Source organism: Lepisma saccharinum, chromosome 1, assembly GCF_977018435.1.
Source record: "Lepisma saccharinum chromosome 1, izLepSacc3.1, whole genome shotgun sequence".
NCBI classification, from domain to species: Eukaryota; Metazoa; Arthropoda; class Insecta; order Zygentoma; family Lepismatidae; genus Lepisma; species Lepisma saccharinum.
The window spans coordinates 47228113-47245640 of NC_139229.1; the positions used below are offsets into that span (position 1 = coordinate 47228113).

The following is a 17528-nucleotide window of genomic DNA, read 5'->3' on the forward strand; positions in this document are numbered from 1 at the left end:
CTAAAAGTTAAAATATACAAAACAGTAATTTTGCCTGTATTATTATATGGATGTGAAACTTGGTCCCTTACATTGAAAGTGGAACAGAAATCGAGATTATTTGAAAATAAGATCCTTAGGAAAATCTTTGGACCTAAAAGGGATGAGAAGACAGGTGAGTGGAGAAGGTTACATAATTTAGAACTACATAATTTATATTCATGTCCAGATATCGTTAGAATAATTAAATGAAGAAGACTTAGGTGGGCAGGCCATGTGGCACGAATGGGAGAGGAAAGAGTAGTTTACAGGATTCTTGTTGGGAAACCTGATGGTAAGAGACCTGTAGGGAGGCCAAGACGAAGATGGCGGGACAACGTTGAGATGGACCTAAAGGAAATCTGTAGGGATGGAAAAGAGTATATAGATCTTGCCCAAGATAGGGACAGATGGAAGGCCTGTGTTGCTGCAGTCATGAACCTTCGGGTTTAAGAAGGCTAGAGAGAGAGTTAGTTAGTTAGTTCACTTGTTGCTCCATAGCTATTACGTGATGACACCCTTACACCTCCCTCATGACATGGCGGTATAATTCCTATCATGCCCATCGCAAGTTCATGAGGTGTTGCCAGGTTGTGGATTATGGATCACACTACATCATAAATGCATTACTTCACAGATAGAACACACACGTGGGACAATATAAAATCAGTCTGATTACTTAATTGTCGGACTGTGTATGTTAGATTTTTAAGTTCTATTCATATGTTTACTGTTTCTTTTCAAGTTTCTGCTTTCATACAGGTAAGATGAACATGCTAGCAAATGATGTATTATCTTAAATACTTAATTAAAAACAGGGTGTTTTGTATTCTGTTTCCAATTTATTTTATTTAAAACAATGTGTTTTCTACATGTAGCATTCCCTTACATTTGAAGAAAAGTTGAATGCACGGTTTCTCAATTTTCTTGTAGTTTCTCATTATTTAGTTCGAATTAGGCAAGTGTTACCTAGTACAGTGTTGTCTTAAGACCCTTATGGTTCCCCCAAGTCTACATCAAGTGATTTTGGAGCATTGGAAAAGGTTTACTGTGATTATCATATTTTCTCTGGCAAATAGTCATATTTGTACAGTCATTGACATTTTTCAAGAAAAGCACTGAACTGCATTTTTACCAATGATGAAATGCAAGATCTCAAGCATAAATTAGAATTATGAAAAAGTTGTATTTGCAGTCAATAACTTGGCAACTTCCCAAAGATTCATTTTCTCAATATGAAAACATTGTTTGTATTAATTCATGTGATTCCATGCTTTTTCATATTAGCCAACATTGTACTACAATTTTCCAAATACAAAATATTCATAAAACATCTGTGGAAAATCTCATAGCATTTCTCAGTAATTTTTGCAAAAGAAAATATTAGTCCTCTCCGAGTTAGGTACATTGGTTATAAATAATATCATTTATAATGATAATATGATTTTTTTAAAGAAATGTAAGACTTTTACTTATCTAATACTAATATATACAGCAATTTAATTTTAATATTATTTCTGTTTCTTGATTTTAGTTTGAGGGCCAAGAAATTAGCTTGGATGCTAAAATGGGCATTTTCATTACAATGAACCCAGGTTACGCAGGCAGAACAGAGCTACCAGAATCTGTGAAGGCATTCTTTCGACCTGTGGTTTGCATTGTTCCCGATATGGAAATGATTGCACTAATCATGCTGTTTTCCGAAGGTTTCCTCAGAGCAAAGGTAAGAATTACATAAAATATTTTGTTGTTTGTTGTGAAAAGAAGGAAACGTAGTAATTCTCTGAATGTTAGTGACAATGGTTCTACATTAACATGCAATGTTAATGGACATTATCCATGCGCTATCGAAATATAGTGTTAGAATAAGTATAGTTTAAAGCATTGGACAATGTCCAATTAACATTGCATGCTAAGAAAACTTAGTTCTATATTGTCTGATGTTAAGTCAGTATTTATCATTTGTCCAAATGTGGAAATGTTTACGGCTTCTCATTCCATTTGTAAAATGGGAACACATCAGAGACCAGACAATTGATACCCTTATCAATATTGGCCACTATAGGTATATGAGTTTGTCAGTAATTTTATCAAAATGATACTTGCATAAATAGCCTGTATTTGAGGGTACAATTTTGCCATTTATTATTGTTTAGGGTACTAATCACCAGAAGTTGAAACAATACCCTTCTGTAATGATCAACTTTCAATATTTCTGAAATTATAAAAGTCACACAGGCAGGATTTCTTGGGCGACCTCCCAAAGATATCAACATATCAATTGTCAGCAAGTTATGGAAAGTCAAGGTTAATAATAATAATACTTTATAGAAAATCTGCAAGTCTCTTATATTGATTCAGTACCAGTACATTACTTAATTTGTCCAATTGAAGCACTATACATGGAGGCACATATTTTTGGTAAATTAAAAAGCAAAATTTTGGTACAAAAACAGAGTTAATTTCGGGTTCAAAAGTGCTTCCCGGTAAGTAAAATAAAATGTTGGTGTTATAGTGGTGGAAAATTGGATCAAGAGCAGTATATAAAATGACATTTGGTTTTAAATTGGTGAATATAATTCTGAAATAAACATATCCCTTCTAATAGCACATTTATGCAGTTACCAGAGTATTAAGTTTATTCCTGTATAAAGGGGTCCATTTTTGCTTCTCAAATATTTACAGCAGAACTAATCAATTTTCCGGGAATTTCATAACTCACAGGATAATTCAAACTTCAGAAAGTGTTGCGTCGGTAAATAAACTATAAATTTCGTGTTTGAGTCTATTTTGCATTTTGCATCATTTCTTGACAAAACATGGTAGGAAAATGCACCTCTCACCTTTCAAAGACATGAAAAATTAACATTATTTCACATTTCGTGTTTTTGTCAAAAATGAAATATGCATGCCTTTAGCTATACATCTTTTGACATAAACCCTAAATCAATTTGAGTTTTAGATCATGCACAGAAGGTGTGGAAAGCAGTTGTTTCCCTTGACAATAGACATTATTATATGCTCTTATGGCTATTTTACATCACTTTTCGATCTCTTGGGTTAATTGCAATGATGACGATGCACGATGAACTGATGAAATTGGTGATGGGACAAAAAATGATACATTCATGCCTTGTCAGGGCTCGAACCTGGGACCTCTGGCTTCGTAGCACATTACACTGACCACTCTACCATGGAGGTTTGCATGTACTTGTTAAATTGTAATAAAAAATAATAATATAGCGTACACATTGAAAGAGAACAACTTTAGATTGCCATTAAAGATATCTGTACACAGATGAATTAAAATTTATTTCTGATCAGATTGAAATGACTCCAAAGTTGAACAGAACTAACTAACTCTCTAGCCTTCTTAAACCGGAAGGTTTATGGCTGCAGCAACACAGACCTTCCGTCTGTCGCTATCCTGAGCAAGATCTGTCCACTCTTTTCCATCCCTATCATTTTCCTTTAGGTCCATCTCAACGTTATATCCCCATCTTCGTCTTGGCTTTCCTACTGGTCTCTTACCATCAGGTTTCCCAACAAGAATCCTGTAAACTACTTTCCTCTCCCATTCGTGCCACATGGCCTGCCCACCTAAGTCTTTGTGATATTATCATTCTAATAATATCTGGACATGAATACAAATTATGTAGTTCAGAACTGGTCAACACATTAATTTCCTACTTAAAGCGAACTTCGGACTGAATGATGTCTACTAAAAATTGAGGAATGACAGCTGCATAGAACACATGACAGTGGCAGATTAAAGACATGCTCTCGGAGGGGACAGGCACCCATTACGGTAACCCTCCCCCCAACTTTCGAAACCCAGCAGACTTCCCTCACAAACTATGGTCCTACCATATATGTCATAAAATCACTGTTGTATCTAAAATGTTGGAGGTTCAACCATCTGTCAAGTTTTTTACCCCCACGTCCGAGCCATAGTATTTCTTGCACTATGAGGTCGGTTACAATTATGAATTACATGCTTATAATATTTTTAAGTCAGAAAATCCACATCGAGTAGCTGGCGAAAAGAAGTGAAATAGTCATGTTCCAGTATGAAAGTAGTGACATCGCAGATGGTCTCCAGTTTTATGATCAGTGGCGTGCCAAAGGGGGGGTTGATGGGATTCATAACCCACCCTCCTCCTTTGTCCCAGTATTTCTAAAAAGAAACGTACACCCTTTTTGGAAAATCCTGGGCACACCACTGTCGTGATATCTTCCTTTGTATAGTGTCAGAAGGTATTGGGCATTCAAGATTAGAACTAATGTCGCTGGTACTTTTTGAAGTTTGTTTTTTGATAAATCAAGGAGCACCCAAAAGACAAAGAAACGATTTGGCAGCCTTCTGCTGTTTAATGCAAGTCTATTTTACTTAATAAGTGATATGTTCGCTGAGCACACCAATCATTCTAAGTTGTTTAACTTCAATAAAATAAAGACTGTAATAGATTTCTCAGAAATCAAAAGTAATTGATTATTGATTATAATAGATGTGACTGTTGGGATCAGTGGAGCAGCTTAACCTATATCTTGTCCCAACAGGCAAGAAGAGCACTGCAGTGTCACCTCCCATGGTTGCTAATTTTTAGCTCTTGGGTATGCCATAAAATGCCACAATGCTTGATGTATTTCATTCCAACTTTGCAAATTTATCAATAACTTTAGGGGTGTAAGGGGTGACCTTCCACGTAGTACACCCAAATGTCAACCTCACTTCCACATTAGTACACCCTGGACTGCAGACTAACGAGGCTCTGGCGACTGGCCTCATGGCCAGTATAATTTTGTTTGTGTTGTTCTGTTCTTTTGTCCTTATGTGTGCTGAGTGACCCTCTACAGCCTCAGCTTTTAACGATAGTCAGAATATTTTATGATTTTAGTTATACAATGTTAGAGTTGTTATGTGTAATGGTAAGGGGCTGGACCCCGTATAATGTGACGGGTGCAAAATAGCCTTAGTGCTGACGCACCCAACATTTTAAATTCAAATTCAAATTAAATTAAATTATCAATAACTTTAAAAAAAAAAAACAACCTTGTGAGGGGTTGCAGGAGAAGAATGATCACCCCCTGAAGTCTTTATTTTGCCCTTGCAGCAAGCTACTAAGATTGATAGTTGTAGTTTGTCTAAATTTTTTTCATCATCACCCTAGTGTCACTGGGGCACATGACAGCTGCTCTCTCTCTCTCCCTGGCTACTGCCTTTCCACAGTGAATGCGCATGAAAAAGATCAGTGGTGAGGCAGAGGTGGCGGGAATATTTTCTAGATCCTCTGGGAAGGAGGTCACCTCACGAATCCTTTGATCCATTCTAGTAATATTATACTAGGCCTTCATCTTAAATTTATTTAATTCTTATCTTTTGTCACCTCTCCCCTCCTTCGTCATCCTTACCTTTGTTCGCCCCTATCTCTCATTGCCTCCTATCTTTCGTCTCCCTCTATTCTTTCGTCAACTCCTATCTTTCATCTCACCCATCCTTATCTTTGTTCGCCCCTGTCTCTCATTGCATCCTATCTTTCGTCACCCCCCATCCTTTGTTATTCTTATCTTTGTTTGCTTCCTCTCTCTCGTCGCCTCTATCTTTCATCACTACTATCTCTGTTCGCCCTGTCTCTTGTTGCCCCTATCTTTCATCACTGCTATCTCTGTTTGCCCCGTCTCTCTCATCGCCCCTATCTTTTTCCATTCTTATCTTTGTTCAACCCCCTGACTCTCATCGTCTCCTATCTTTTGTCGCCCCTATCGTTCATCATTCCTATCCTTGTTTGCCCCCGTATCTCATCGCCCCCTTATCATTCATTGCCTCTATCATTTGTCATTCCTATGCTGCATTGTTCGCCCCCTTATCATTTGTTGCTCCTATCTTTCATCATTCTTATCCTTGTTTGCCCCCTTATCATTCGTCGCCCCTATTTTTCCTCATTCCTATCCTTGTTTGACCCCTGTCTCTCGTCGCCTCTATCATTTGTCGCCCCTATTTTTCGTCATTCTTATCCTTGTTCACCCCCGTCTCTTGTCGCCCACTTATCATTCGTCGCTCACTTAACATTCATCGCTCCATCCGTTGTCATTCTTATCTTTGTTCGCCCCTGTCTCTTGTCGTCCCCATCCTTCATCATTCTTATCTTTGTTCGCCCCCTTATCATTTGTCACGTCCAATTTTTTGTTGCCCCCTATCTTTTGTCGTTCCTATTTTAGTTATTCGGCTGCATTCGCTGTTAAGTTTCCTGCTCCCCCATAGCAGTAGTTCTTCATGAAATACCACAATATTTTCTGTATTGCATTTCAACTGTGCATATTATTGAAGAATTAAAATAATGCTCTTATGAGTCTGTCGCCCCTCGTGTAGTAGAGCGCCCTTTCAGTCCCCCTCTATTCCACTCCTGTATGTTTCTTAATGGACACTATGTGTGTTGTATTTCATTCCCACTGTGTAAATTATTTATCAATATATGAAAAAAATAAAATAGGTCCTCGATAGAAGTCGCCCAGGATGCCCCCTCTGTGCCCCCTTTTAATCCATCCTTGATACAAGAAGAAGGCCTAAATTTAATGAACAACTCACAAATAAAATAAATGCAAACTAGTGATATGTAGTTTCAGATATGTGGGAATCAGCCAAAGCAAAGCAAGACTATAGAACACAAACAAATGACAACCTGTGCGAATAAGGGCTCTCTCATTAGATTAGAACAAATTCTGACAATTCATCACTGTTCTGAACATATATAAAAGACTTTTTTTTAAAAAAAAATGCTGTTGAAAGTAAAAGTTTATGGGTTTAATTGTATACCTTTATTTGTGCCTCATTGTAATTACAGGTTCTGGCAAAGAAAATGACAGTGCTGTATAAGCTTTCCCAAGAGCAGCTTTCTAAACAGTATCATTATGATTTTGGCTTGCGTGCTTTGAAGTCGGTGCTTACCATGGCTGGAGAGTTGAAACGTGGGTCACCGGATTATGATGAAGATCTTGTTTTGATGAGAGCTCTGAGGTAACAAATTTAATGTTATGGCTTAATTGCAAATTAAACTTTGTATTTAAATAACTTATTTGCATCCTGATGTGAATTCAACCAATATTCATGAATATTTTATTTTTGTAATTATCCTCTGTGTATCAACCTCTCAAAAACCTTGAAGCATAACCACTGGGTCCTAAACAATGAAGCAGTCACATGAGGGAAATATTTATTAGATGATGCTCACAAGGATTACACAACTATGTAAATAATAAATTAAATAAATAAAAATGGCATACACCCATATTTTTTGTCAAATTTTTAAACCAATTTTAGTTCCCTCAGGAATGGAAAGTAAATCAGTGATTCATAAAAAGATTTCAGTATGACCTTTTTTAGAAATGTTCCAAGAACGTTGATATAGAAAATAAGATATTGAACTTAACAACTAGTGTTTCCTGTTGTCTTTAAAGTAGTGATGGGCATAATCGATTAAAATAATGATTTGAGATATTCAATCTTTTTTTATCAATCCTCGATTATTCTGAGAACATTTCAAACTGCCGTAGCCGAATTGTAACCTATTAATCGTTTGACCTTAATTGGCTACAGCAAAGAAAGAGTATCCGATTCATTCAATTGCCGAATCGAGTGATTTGAACGAGTGAAATCGTATGGTCCAAATATATTAGGTACATAAGGTTCATTTTCCATGCAGTTAAGGAGAGAAATGAACCTAATGTCAACATGGAATAAGGTCCAGAAACAGCGGTTAAATGTTTGTGAACAATTATCTATCAGTCAGTTGAGGTTGAAATAGAGCTGTGTGTGGGTTGCTAGGCCGTGTGCTCTCCTCCGGTTGTTTTGTGTGCCTCGTCACAATTTATGCAATTTTACATGCGCAGGTGGGATTGTAGACTAGTATTGTCATTGCTCTGTGATTCTGTGATCTATATTCGGATGGAGTAAGCCAGAATTTTTTTCTTTTAACGCTTTTGAACCAAAGAACGTCCGTTGGGGGAGGGGGTAGTCGGCTAATAACCTTTAAAGAAAAAAAATACTTTTTTCACTTTTTTTGTAGTTGGGTCATAATTGTGTAACTCGTCAAAGCATACACATGTAGAATCAAGTCCCCAAGCTATGAATGAAGATCCTATTGACACTACCAGAATTCATCACCAATTTCCCCCTACTGTTTTTTTAATTTTTTTGTCGCACTATCACTGTCCTACATGGTCATATGAAAAAATGAAGACCTATGTGTCTTGTCAGTAGCGGTGATTGGGTGCAAACACTGGGGGAGGGGGGATCAATGACAGTTCACTTTCTCTTGGTGTTCAAGGCTTGAGATGCCATGGTGCAGGGCCAAAGAGTGTGGGAAACTGTCCTAATCGCTGCCGCTGGGTCCAATAATGTTATTTACTTTACGTCGTTTTGCTCCGATTTTAGGTCAATTGTGACGACGAGGATGATTACGTGGGACTGATTTACAGATGGTGGGGAACATCCAAACTTGTGCCTGTGCTCAACCACTGAAGCGACACGTTTCTGTACATAATAGCTAGGTACAGCTGGCGCACTTGTAAGTGGCATGCTCTTGTCAGTACAAGAGCTTCCACTCGAATGATTTCATCCCACCAATCCGCTCCTTATATAGTTTCGATCACTGCACATGCGCAAGCACAATCGATTCCTTCAGTTCAAAATCACTCATATTCCATAATTGTCTAAAAATCATTCATCATCCATAATCGCTTTAAAATCATTCTTATTCCTTAACTCTCTTCAAAATCACTCATTTCCACAAAATCGTTTGATTATTCATATATATTATTTTCTCCAACAATCGATTTTAATTCGATTATTCAAATAATTCGATTATGCCCATCACTACTTTGAAGTAGTCACATCTTCTATCAACACAGATAGTGTCTCAGTGAGGTTAAGAAGAAGCTGGAGAAAGCTTCTTATGGTATGATCAACTTCGCCTGTCACCTTATTTCAGTTGGGGAAACAACAAGAAATAACAATTTGAGAGATCATATGGTGGATGTGGGAATGCTTTTATTTGGTGCTTAGCAAGAAAATCTCACTCATCCAGATCAGTGTGTGGCCTGACATTATCATGCAGCAGGAACAAATGCCCAGATGGCCACAAGTTAGCATCTGATTGCCCCCACGAATGTTTCATTTACTGTCTATTCTTCAGGCACAAACTCATGATACATAAGAGGTTTGTTGAAGGTAGGGTGTGTAGTAACCAATAATAAACAACCAAATGCACACAAGTGAACTACATATCTGAAAACTAAAGTATAGTTTCATTGATGGTTCTACTTACTTCCACTTCTGCATTTTCATTTGTCTACTTGAGGTAGGTGCATCTTCCGCTGAAGATGAACTATATAGTTGCCATTCAAATACATGGGTTTGATAGAGCCTGGTCTGTGTAGGCCTTTTGTAAAAGCTTCAAGGATTCAGTTCCTGTCTTTACCACAAAACTTACTCTCTGTTCCTCTTCCACATGCATCTTCAACGAACAGTAATCAACCACTGAGGAACACAGTGTGCTACTGGCAAAATGCCACTGAACTAGCTTTCAAGGACAAGTTGCCACAGACCACATGTCCTGCCTTAAACACTAGAATTATAGATGCTGTCAATTCAGCAATTTAAAATTTTGTATCATCCCCTCAAAGAATTTACCCAAGTATTTAATCTTCAGTGGTATTTTTTGAAGTGTAGTTTAGATGTAGACATAAAACTTGTAAAGTAATTTCAAACAATTGGAAGAAAAGGATTTTTTTTTAGTTAGAATACAGTAGCCAGACATGTTGACTGTTGTCAGTATTTTTAAAATTTTTGAGTAATATGTTTTCTACATGTTGTATTACTGAAAAAGTGAAATGCAAATATGTTATTTATTTTCTTTAATTTGTTGCAGTAATTTTAATTTCAAGTTACAGCTATATCTGTCCTACGCATACATGTTCATTCATTTTGCTGTGTGAATGAAAAATAACAAACTTTTTTCAGGGTAAAACTAAAAATATGTAATATTTCTAAGCTTTCCACATTTGACTCTTGATTTGAAACAATTAGAGAAATATTTTTAAGAAACAACGAAATTTTACAACAAATATATTGAGTTGATATTTTAGATAAGTACGTTTGTTCACCAGTATTCTTTCAGGTTTACATCTAAGAAATGGTTAGTTTGTTCTACAACATTCTAGATATTTCTAGAACAAATTCCTGGATTTTCGCCAGGTACATAACTGCAGTAAAATTATCTCATCGGGATATTCTTTTACACTGCAAATAATTTTAGAAAGTTTTCTAGGTGCTAAGAATAAAACAATACATGTGAAGTATTGTCTCAGAATAAAAGCCATTCATCAATTTTATTGGTCGACTTTATAAAATTATTTTGCACTTCAATAATTTAGGCTGAGTCAAGTACATTAATTATCCCATTTCTAACAACCTTCACAAGTTTTACTGTTGACAGGAAATGTACTTTGAAAATTATCATAGATGGAAAATGTGAAATATAGGGAAGAACACTTTTATATCTTGTTCCTCACATGGCCTCAAGTTCATACTTTGTGCAAATGAAGACATATAATACCTAAATATTTTCCAAATGGTAATATAATTAAGCCTTGTTTCCATATTAAAAACTAAAGTTGCTGACCAAGGCAGTTTATTAAGATTTAAAAACACTCTACATGTAACGTTTCTACCCTCTATCAAGGTCTTCCTCAGACTAAAATTTTAGTTTAGTTCTTAGTCTGAGAAAGGCCCTGGTAGAGGGTAGAAATGTTACATGTAGAGTGTTTTTAAATCTTAATAAACTGCCTTGGTCAGCAACTTTAGTGTTTTTAAATATACCATTGATTTTTACCATTATACTAATCATATTTAGTAATGGTACATAAAATACGAGATTTTGCATAATGTGCAATACCTGGATCCTTACAGTTTCTTGAGGTAGCACCTTAATATACGTGGATATGTAAGTTTTTACTTATTTTATATATTTTGATGTATTTTACAATCTTTTCATGTACTTTACATTTATTTTACATGTCAAGTAGAAAAACCTTGTTTTATGCTTAATTTTCCAAACCTGCCCACATGTATCACCGAGTGTGTGACATCAAACTTTCATTTACAATTTCAGGGATATGAACTTGCCAAAATTTGTTTACGAGGATGTTCCATTGTTTCGTGGTCTTATTGCTGACTTGTTTCCTAATCTTGATTGCCCCAGAGTACGCTATCCAGAATTCAATGATGCGGTTGAAAATGCAATCACAGATGCAAATTATGAAATTGTTTCTGCACAGGTAATGATCCAGTTCAAACTTTTCAAAATAATAATGTAATGTATAAAGCAAATATTTATGATCGGGGTGATGAAATTGATGAGAGGATGTTCATCAAGCAATATCCACGCTCTGGTCAGGACTTGAACCTGCAACCTTTGGTAGTGAGATTGTTAGTTGATATTTTAATGCACTCAGCCATTAAGGTGCTGATATGCTGTTGATATTAGCCGACATAGGCATATTGACAATAATATAACAGTTTCCACTTACTTTTATTATTCGTTCTGACATATATTTGTTTATTTGTGTGTAGTTAAGTACCATCTAATTGGCAAACCCTGTCACATGATATTTATTAGTGCTAGGACAAATTATTAGTGCTCTTATTGGCCAGTATATGCCAATTGATGTGTAAGGTTGTCGATAAAATTACAGATAATTTTACTAATCTGGTATATATAAACAATGTGCAATGTGGTGCAAAATTCTGCCAATTTTATTTATTTTTATAATTCTTTAATGGGGGCTGAGAGTTGAAACCAAAAACACTGTTACAGTAGTGCAGCTCAGAATATTTAGGAGGTAAATATATAGGAGAATCAATTACTAGGAAAGGTAAGAAAGGTAAAGTTCCCCATGCATATAACACTGTGCCATGATGGCACATTTAGTGTGCCCCACATATTCTCAATCTTGGTCATTTTGGAGGTGATGTGATCAGTCCCATGCTCCAGCCACCTTAACCCTCCAGGGTTTCCCCCAGGTACCCCATTGATTGGATGCTGGGTGAGCCCCAGAGCTGCTTTATACAGGGACAAGGCTGGAAAAATTCAAATCTTAGATCACCCACCCCAATAAATTGAACCAGTATCTCCCATGTGGTAGTCAGATGCCCTACCGACTAGATCACCCTGGCTTATCAATTAGTAGGGTAGAGCATATTGTTGATATAATACTACCTGCTTGGAGTGAGAGGATAATTCTAGCACATAGTTGAGAATAACAATTGTTTATGACATGAAGATCACTTTGATGTAATGAAGATTTCATACCTAGAAATTAATGGTAAGAGCTGCATGAATTAAAGGGATAAATGTGTTAATTAGTGATACTTAATAAAAGCCCACCTTCGTCTTTCAATCTGATGGGCAGCCTCAGGAGTCTGCATGATCAGTAGCAGGAGCAGGTCAACACTTTCAGTGAACATGGGCATGGGACAAGCATATTTCAGTATTTGGTTTTGCTCTGACCTACTCATCTTTCAACCACATGTACCACTTTACAATACTTGTGCATTGGTGAGGAGCAGATGTAGTAGTAGAATGCTAGGGAAGGACTGTCACATTGTACAAAGGAAGTTGACACTGAACTTTGGCCCTCAGCATGTGGAGTTGAGGCAATACTTAGGAATTTGATAATAATAATTTCTTGAAACATTCATGGTCAGCTCTGTAGCTATCATCAACAGAAACCACAGATTCCTCTCATTGGGTATTCCTGACTTGCAACAATGGTTTTGCACATATAGATTTCATGTTGTGGTGTAGTCCCAATATAATGTATGTTAACTATTGTCAATAATAATTTGGAATGGGAAATTTGCACCTTTACATTTTATATGCCCTGGTTTCATAAAATAAATGTCTAAATGGGCAAAACCCATTGTGGTCACCTGTTATATTTGTAAATAAAGGAGGTTAAGCAACCATTTATATTCTTGAAAGAACATTTACTGTTTTATATGATATAGGTATCAGTAAATTTTATATCGGTATTTTATCAGTGGTATTTCACATTGGTCCGTCTCTAGTATTTATAGCAATAACAGGTCAGTAGAATTAATAGAAATTTTACTAATCAACTAATGCAGTTATAATATTGACTGATGCAGAAACAGATACAATACCAATTGATCTATCCCATCCAAAGCTTTACCGTATTTCATCATGACAGTAGTTTTACAAGTTAGAGTGTCTTGCAAGATCATACAAGCACACACAGATCTGCATTTACTCTAATTCAAACCCTATTCTATCAAAGTAATTTTGATCAAAGTTTTAAATTTCATATTAGTTGCATCCATTATGAAATGTAAAAAACAAGTGTAGAGTGACTAGCCATGTGAGGTTTTGTTATTGTATGTATATTTTATTGAACTTAAAAAAAGTTCTGGAAAACCAGAATGAAACGTCGCAGATAAAATAAAATAAAAACCACTAAAAATAACCGTGTTAGATTATTTTGCATAAAAGTGGTTATGCAAACCTTTAAGAAGAACATAGATATAATGTAAATATTATTGTGAAATTTCATTTATTATTGTTTCCTTTACATAGGTTGACAAAGTCATTCAGCTTTATGAAATAATGATGACTAGACATTCAACAATGATTGTTGGACCAACATGTGGTGGGAAGACAGTAGTTATACGTACATTGGAAAGAGCACAGACTTCTCTTGGACTTCCAACTAAACTGTACATTCTGAATCCTAAGGTAAGCTTTTTTCACCAACTTTGTCAAGGAATACTGTGCTGTATGTTTAGGCACACTTTGTATGTAGTTAATAATATTTTACCAAATAGGAACCTTGAGGGAGGAGGGAACAAGAAAGGGGTATTAACTATGAAACAAACAATTCACCAAAGGAAGTTCATTTTCCATAGAATATATATAGTTTTTTAAAATTTCTACTTCCACTTCTAATTACTAAAATATGTATACCGTTTATGAGCATGACCTTTATAGCCTGATCCATAATGAACAAAATGAAGTATGATTTGTAATTCTCCCATTATTATTTTTTGAGACACTAAATATTAGAGAGGCTATTGAGAGTAGCACTTAATTTTAAATTATGCACTGAAAACAACTCCTGAGTCAAATACTACCCAAATAACCTCATATGTGCAAAAGTAATCTACAACACTCCAATAATTGTGAAAGGAAGAAACGGAAACAATAAAGTTAAACATTGAAATTTAGTAAGCAATGCGGCAATCTATTTTTCAATATAAAAGCAGTGCCATCATGAAAGGATTAACAACAGACATGATATATGTGAAAGAAAATGCTGCAAGATGTAAGAAGAGCAAAGGAATAACCACAAGGAAATGCATATGAAAGGAATAACTACAAAATGTACTTAATTGAGGAAACAAAACATCATTGAATAGGACTAAGTACTAAAGTACACTACAACACTGGAATGGTTAATAAATGTCTGGGAAATGAATCCTAGAATAACAATAACATGAACAAGCATAACATAACAGACATAATTTTAGAAACAAAGTACATTATCAATAACTTATTCCTGCCTTACTTCTTTTCTTGTTTCCTCTGTCCCTCTCCCTCCCTCCTTCTCTATCTTGTTTTCTGGCATCCTTCCTTTCATATTTTCTCTCTCTTCATTTTTCTTTCTTCTCTCTATACTTTCTTTCTTCTCTCTATACTTTCTTCCGTCCTCCCATTTCCCTTCTATCTTTCCTTCCATGATTCTTCCTTTCCTTACCTCTTTTCTTCCTTCTATGCTTTCTATCTATCTATTTCTCCCTCCATCCATGTTTGTTTCCTTTCTTCCTTCTTTTCCTGCTTCATCCTCTCCTCTTTTCTTTCCCCTTTCCTTGAATCCTTCCTTCCTTCCGTTCCTTTTGGCCATCTTCCTCCCTCTTTTGCATTCTCTCTTGCTTCTTTGCTTCATTTCTTTTATCCTTTTGTGTTCCCCTCATTCCCTTTTGCTTTTCTTCCTTTCTCCTTCCTTTCTTTATCTTATGCTTTCTTCCTGGTTTCTTTCATCTTTGTTTCCTTTCTTACTTGCTTTTCCCTTCTTCCTGGTGTGGTAGGTTTTAAGTATTAGTTATGTATGTACTTACTGGCTTTACTTACCTAGTTTACTCACTTACCTACTAACTTATGTACTTCACTTATTTAGCTACTTACTTTCTTTCCAACAATCCATCCACCCACCCACCAATCCATCCATACAATTACGACAGGGTTAGTTTTTACTTTGAATATATTGCTATTATTATTAAGATTCTACTCTTAGAGATTCAGCAACTCTGTTACGGGGAGGGTTTGGTGGAGTATAACCAAATCAACAAAGAATAATAATAATAAAAAAAAACAATCAAATAAAGAGCAACTTAACGCTGCCACACGCAGACCCTATGCTGTGTGTGTTGTTCTGTGGTCATAATGGGTGTCCCGTAGGAGACGCGTTAGCCAACAGATTAACTTTTTGCCTAAATTCTAAAACGATAGGTAGAGGATGCCTTTGTAGTCTTACTGCTCACGTAAATGATACCCAAGTCGATCACATTGAAACAGCACATTTATTCAATATATAATACAATCTGTGGCATGGCCACCACCACACATGGACACACCGTTACACAAAAGAAACATAAAATATATACACGAATTGGTTCTTACATATCAGCCATTTCCTTAAACTACCTCTCATACCTGGGGGCCACACACTTTTCGACACTCACATGCCACATCCCAATACTTGGCCTTTGATGGTGCACACAAAACAAAAGGAGGTGTATTTTCCTGGACTATCGGTGATTTTGGCCTGCTTCCTTCATGTGACAAAGAACTTGTGGGCTAATAGGTGCACTTTCTTGAATTTCCAAGGGAGGATTGATGAATATAACTATGGATGTTTATGGAAACTTGGCGGATGCTCCTCTGATACCATCTTGCATGCCATGTGGTCTATCTTTCCCTATTTGGATATGGGACACACAGATTTCACTTAAGTGGCGAAAATCACACTGAAAATTCCACAAAATTTCCTCAATGGTACCACTCACCCTGGTCCATATTAAACTTTATATGGACAATGGGTGCCTATTCCCTCAGTAAATCCATTGTACATGGGCCACGCGGCCACTAACGCACTGGTTTTGGCTGGCAACACAGCCTCCAACCTGCTTCCTATTAGGTAAACTACACAAGTGAGCTTGGACGCCAAACTGACCACTTTCTATGGGACGTCACAGCCTTGGAAGCCTGTCATTGGCTGGCTGAGGTCAGATGTGGCTTTTGCTGTTCTGTGGAAGGGGTTCCAATTCCTCCCACCAGATAGCAGACTTATCAGGTGGTGGCAAAAAATACCTGGATGCAAAATGTAAACAAAGGTACTATTTCACTTTTTCTGGCTTATTTATGCCAGATAATTAAAAATGAGTTAACTTTTCATAATTTAGGCATTATTTTACCTATGCACAAATGTTATCTTTTATGTCTAATAAAAATAAGGGATTTAGCAAATATATGGTTTGGAGCACATGGTTTCTTGTATTAAAGATGGCTACTGTTTGCCTGAAAATTGTTACTTTTTAATGAATAAAGCATTTCTATCCATCCCATGGGTGTAGCAAATGGTTTTTGAGCATTACTCATGATGCTATTTGTGGGAAAGTATAAGACATTGAGAAATAGCTCTCACCAGCCCTTTCTATTATTAACCTAATGGCCCTTGCACTTAGGTTGGGTCTGTGGGTGTTTGTGTCTGGGCATGTATGCCCAATCCTTGATTGGTCATACAATTCACACATCTATCCATCCCAATCAGTCATCCATCCAAATCCAACCCAATCCAATTCCATTCAATGTCATTCCCTCCCAATCCAACCCATCCATCCCAATCAAATACAATCCATCCAAGCAATCCAATCCACTTCCATCCAAGCAAACCATTCATCCATCCATCTATCTATTTATCCATCCCAATATATCAATTAAATCCAATCCCAATCAAATTCATACGAGGGTGAATCAAATATGAACGAGCTTTGATTGGCTAAGCGTCGGAATGGGTATCAGGGTGTGATTGGGCATGTGCGGCCGGTAGGTGGGGCTGTCGTGAGTCAGGAACCAGAACAGCCGGCGTGTCGCATGCTTCGTTTAGTAGCTCTTACAATGAGTGAGCAGTGTCTCCCAGTGTCTGTTGCGCAACGCATAATCATCAAGTTCCTCACCCAGCAAAACGTCAAACTGGCCGAAATTTACCGGAGACTGCAGGCCCATTTTGGGAATGGTACCCTCTCGTGGGCAAGAGTGAAGGTGTGGTGTAAGGAATTCCAGCAAGGCCGTGAACGTGTTGCAAATTATGTGCACCACTGTCGTCCTCGCACCAGTGTGACGAATGACAACAAGGCTCGTGTTCGTGAGCTTGTCGAA

General features: G+C 36.7%; 1 protein-coding gene across 2 annotated transcripts in view; it reads left to right on the forward strand.

The window, feature by feature from the left end:
• The window catches only part of Dhc98D (Dynein heavy chain at 89D), a 519777-nt gene that overhangs the window by 227547 nt on the left and 274702 nt on the right, over positions 1–17528 (forward strand). For both annotated transcript variants that reach the window (XM_083131330.1, XM_083131320.1), the window contains 4 exons: positions 1553–1741; positions 6861–7033; positions 11187–11352; positions 13671–13829. In XM_083131330.1, the coding sequence (XP_082987456.1) occupies positions 1553–1741; positions 6861–7033; positions 11187–11352; positions 13671–13829 (687 nt within the window). The remainder of the gene's footprint in view (positions 1–1552; positions 1742–6860; positions 7034–11186; positions 11353–13670; positions 13830–17528) is intronic.